Source organism: Priapulus caudatus, unplaced genomic scaffold, assembly GCF_000485595.1.
Source record: "Priapulus caudatus unplaced genomic scaffold, Priapulus_caudatus-5.0.1 Scaffold551, whole genome shotgun sequence".
Taxonomy (NCBI): Eukaryota; Metazoa; Priapulida; class Priapulimorpha; order Priapulimorphida; family Priapulidae; genus Priapulus; species Priapulus caudatus.
The window spans coordinates 36285-40789 of record NW_014577612.1 but is presented as its reverse complement, the minus strand read 5'-3'; the positions used below and the strand labels follow the sequence as shown (position 1 = coordinate 40789).

Here is a 4505-nt window from a genome sequence, read left to right as displayed (position 1 = left end):
GTATTGTAGTGTAGTGTGTAGTGTAGTGTATTGTAGTGTAGTGTGTAGTGTAGAGTGTAGTGTATTCGAGAAACTTTTATTTGAGATAATTGCATGTTTTTTAGACAGTTTGTATAAGAAATGCTCGCCTTAAGCGGTTCTCTGACGGGAACTCTTAGAAGTGTACCGTCAGCGTAGATGGGTTGCCCTCCTCTTTTAGAGTCATTCTTTCTTTTTGCTATGATTTTCTTAAGGAAACTCCGAGAGAGATGAGAGTAAATTCTAACAGTTTGCGTGACAAAGGTCGTTGAAAATCCCCAACTGATCACCGAACTTTTATTGCAGTGAAAAAATACCGACGTCGTTGCATCTGTGTTGTTGCAGGCGGTGCAGTGGTACAGCCGGAGACAAGCGGTGTCAACACAGAGCAACCCTCGAGTAGTCAGTGCAGTAGTGAGGGTGTGTCAACCAGCGATCATAAGTCAGACAGGTAAAGATGTGTAGTTTTTGTTTTATTAATTTTCGAAGACAGAACAGCATGAGAGGTGTTTCTGCTCGGGTAAAGATGATCAAACAGTTACTCATGATCTGGTCCGGTTTGGGAATGGTTCAAAGGCAGGTATAGCTATGTAGCAGTAACACACCTCCTCGTGAGATAGGGTAGAGATATATAATCTGACCGATTTCATGACATCGTCACTTAAAGTCGTATAGCGTTGATTTCAAGCAACTTCCAGAACAGCTTGATAGAGAGGCAAACAGACAGGTTGATTCGAAACTGTCGCATTAGTCAACGTAAGTTTTTATCACAAAATTAATTATTTATTGAGTTATGTGTTGTATTCTGGAATCTGGATTTGCTTTATTCAGTGATGAACTACCGGAAGAGAGCATTTTGGTAGGAGTGCCACTATCTCAAGAGGTATGATGTTACGATGAGCAACCTTATGGGAGAAAATACAAGGCACATAAAGATAAGGATAAATGATAATGCTGACTCGGCAGTGTTCCAGTAGAAGAATTTTTGATGAAGAAATTATTCATAGTGCCGGTATTGTAGTTAAGCCGCAGTTGGCTTGCTTCCTTCCTGATAATGTAGTGAGATGACGACATTTTCTCGATGCACGCACATTTCAGGGGAAGCAAACAGATGTGGCAGAGAAAGTGAGGCATTACATCGTGTCCAACCAGTGTCTGTACGAGAGAGTGCTGATGTATGAGGTAGGTGTCACAGCATATTCACTGGTTTCGTAGCTTTTCAATCAATCGTTCAATCCGAACCCATAACTTCAGCTGTCTGGACTCTGGATGCTTACGCATAATCCTGGTGGAGAATAAACTTGTATTATTCTGTGGGTTCCCGAGTTTATATTTTTCCCATTTTTTAATTGAAGCACTTTTAAAAAAGGGTTTTTAATTAAATGATTGATTTAATTGCATAAATACCAGAAGGAGAGAGAGAAAGAGAGAGAGAGAGAGAGAGAGAGAGAGAGAGAGAGAGAGAGAGAGAGAGAGCAGGGAGGGAGAGAGAGAGAAAGAGAATTGAGTCTCACGGTCAATGCGTGAGAGTTGGCAGCCATGTAGTAGTAATTGTATTATTGTGGTAACAAGGTGTTTTATGTCTCTGCATAATATGGAGTGATCATCATCAGGAGCGGAGTCAACACGAGCGAGAGTGACCATGTCTAATAAGTTCCAGCTAGTGCATCTTTACATGGACCGTGCGTCTGTTGGCCCGTCCAACACAAACTGGGAACTGTGTGCCATATGCCAGGAGGATACAGAGCCCCTTGTTTGCCCAGCAAATTTGAAACGCCCAAACATAGGGAGTGCGTACAAGACACTGGCCGGGAATCTGATGCAGCTTGGAGAAGTGGGCTTATTACCCATAACGCTGCAGCTTGATAGACTTGATGAAGGAGAGGGCATCGAGGCCACATTGGTTGCCTGCAAAGCTGTATATCATAAACGATGCATGCTTCGTTATAATACTTCAAAGTTGCAAAGAGCACAGAAGAGGCCAGCAGGAGGCAGCTCATCTGGTGTAGGCAATGCTGTGCCAGGAAAGTGCAGCAGGTCACGCAGTGCAGAATCAAGTACCTCTAGTCAACCCTCATGCTTCTTCTGCGGAATGTCTGGTGTGGACACCTTACATGACGCCACCACCTTCAAGATTGATCAGCGTGTGCGGCAGTGTGCAACACAAATTGGAGACCACGAACTGCTGGCACGGCTCAGAACACTTTGCAAAGCCTGTGCGTAGGACTGTGACAGTGAAGTAGTTCACCTTGCTCGAGCTGCACAGATCGTTTGTCGATACATGTTTGAGGAAGCTAACTCATTCACTGTATCATTCAAGGAAGGCTGCCAGCAGGAGGCTGTGCCACCTGTGCTACTTGCAGTGGTAAATATGGTGCTGCATGGACCCAACATCAAGAATCAAATAGATGCTCCTTCAACACAGGCAGCTTCGTGCATTGCACAACTACTGAAATTCAACGGTGTCAAGTATCAGTAGAAGCAGAAAAGAAGCACCTCTCCTGTGGGTACAAAGACGCAAGAACATCCAGCTGTCAGACATGCCACATCTCGGGAAACTCCTCTGGCAATGTACATTGGCCTCGCAAGAGGGGAATAGTGGACAAGCTCTTCAGACTGGGTCTCAGCATCTCATACGACCGTTTCCTGCGCCTTTCTGCAGAGATGGGAAACCGGGCGTGTCAGCTGTTCCAAACAGAGCAAGTGATCTGCAAGCCAACCCTGCGTGGTAATGTGTTCACGACCGTAGCTGTGGACAACATCGACCACAATTCTAGTTCCACGACAGCAAATAATTCGTTCCATGGAACAGGAATCTCTCTCATGCAACACCAATGTGTGCAGATGGAGGAGTGGAGCGTGGAATTGTCGTCACTGGCGAGCCTGCTGTATTACGGACTGTTGACCATCTACCTAAGTACTACACTGAGGTACCATCCGTTGCTCCCACTGCCAAGGGCTCAACAGTACCGGCCACCTCCGTGACTTCTCTGAAACGGGACAGCTTTGCAGAGCATAAGGAGAAAGAGTATGAGTGGCTGGAGAACCTGCGAAATGCGCTCGAAGTTGGAGATGTGACCACAGACGGAGTCTATCAGAAGACATGGGCTGCATACCATGCCAGCCACCAGGAGCCAGGTCAAGCTATCATCACGCGAACTTCACTGCTTCCTCTGTCCCATGAGAGTGCACACGCGGTCGCAATGCTTAGACACTCCATGGATGTGGTCAGAAATGCCATTGAGCATCTCAACCCGGGCCAAACGCCTGTTGTGGCTTTCGACCAGCCACTGTTTGCTCTTGCGAAGCAGATACAGTGGAAGTTGCCGAAAACACATGGGGAAGACAAACTGGTGGTGATGTTCGGAGGCCTGCATATCGAGATGGCAGCATTAAAGACACTAGGCGACTGGTTGCAGGGAAGCGGGTGGACACATGCACTCGCACAGGCAGAAATAGCTACTGCAGTAACCACTGACTCCTTTCTTCGGGCCTCGCACGTCACACGCACAAGAAGGGCACACCATGTCACAGCGGCTGCCTTGTACATACTCCAACGACGTGCATACGATAAGCACAGCGCCAGTGCAGAAGATGACCATCCTCCCGAGGATTTCGAAGACTGGTGCCATGAGAAAGAGAAGAGCTCTCCCCAGTTTTTGCACTGGGCAACAGTCCTGGATCTGGAGCTCTCCATCCTAATCTATGTGCGATCTGTGAGAGAGGCAGATTTCAGCATGTACTTGGATGCTCTAACTGAGATAGTCCCATGGTTCTTCGCGCTGGACCATATAAACTATGCCCGGTGGATACCGGTCTATCTGCGTGACATGGCAGAACTCCACAACAGCACCCAGAGATCTACAATGTTTTCAAGGCAGGCCACTTCACATTGCAAAAGACCAAGAGGGCATTCTCAGCAATTCCTCTTGACCAAGCGCATGCACATAATAATTAATGCCCGTGTCAAGGGTGACGGAAGTGCCGTTGGCCTTACAGACAATCGCAGTGCTCTGAGGCGCTGGATGGTCGCCGGACCAAAGGTGGCCAGAGTGATCATGGAGTTTGAGGAGGCGAACATGTATCCAAACGCCAATGAACGCCAATCCCTAACCCCATTGAATGTGATGAATATCATTTGACTCTATTCTGTGGAGTCCCGAGTTATATTTTTATCCCATTTTAAATTGAAGGCAGCTTTTTAAAAAGGTTTTTAATTAAATGATTGATTTAATGCATAAATGACAAGAAGGAGAGACAGGAGAAGAAGGGAGAGAAGAGAGAGAGAGAGAGAGAGAGAGAGAGAGGAGAGAGAGAGAGAGAGAGGAGAGAGAGAGAGAGAGAGAGAGAGAGAGAGAGATAAGATGAGAGAGACGAGAGAGAGAGCAGAGAGAGAGAGAGAGAGATAGAGAGAGAGAGAGAGATAGCAGGAGGAAGAAAGAACAAGAGTGAGAAGAGAGTAGGAAGTAGAGAGAAGAAGCAGGAGG

General features: G+C 46.7%; 1 protein-coding gene across 1 annotated transcript in view; it reads left to right on the top strand.

The window, feature by feature from the left end:
- The window catches only part of LOC106811547 (structure-specific endonuclease subunit SLX4-like), a 24603-nt gene that overhangs the window by 17287 nt on the left and 2811 nt on the right, over positions 1–4505 (top strand). Inside the window, exons 16-18 of the mRNA XM_014815214.1 lie at positions 364–469; positions 850–901; positions 1117–1200. Coding sequence (XP_014670700.1) covers positions 364–469; positions 850–901; positions 1117–1200 — 242 coding nt within the window. The remainder of the gene's footprint in view (positions 1–363; positions 470–849; positions 902–1116; positions 1201–4505) is intronic.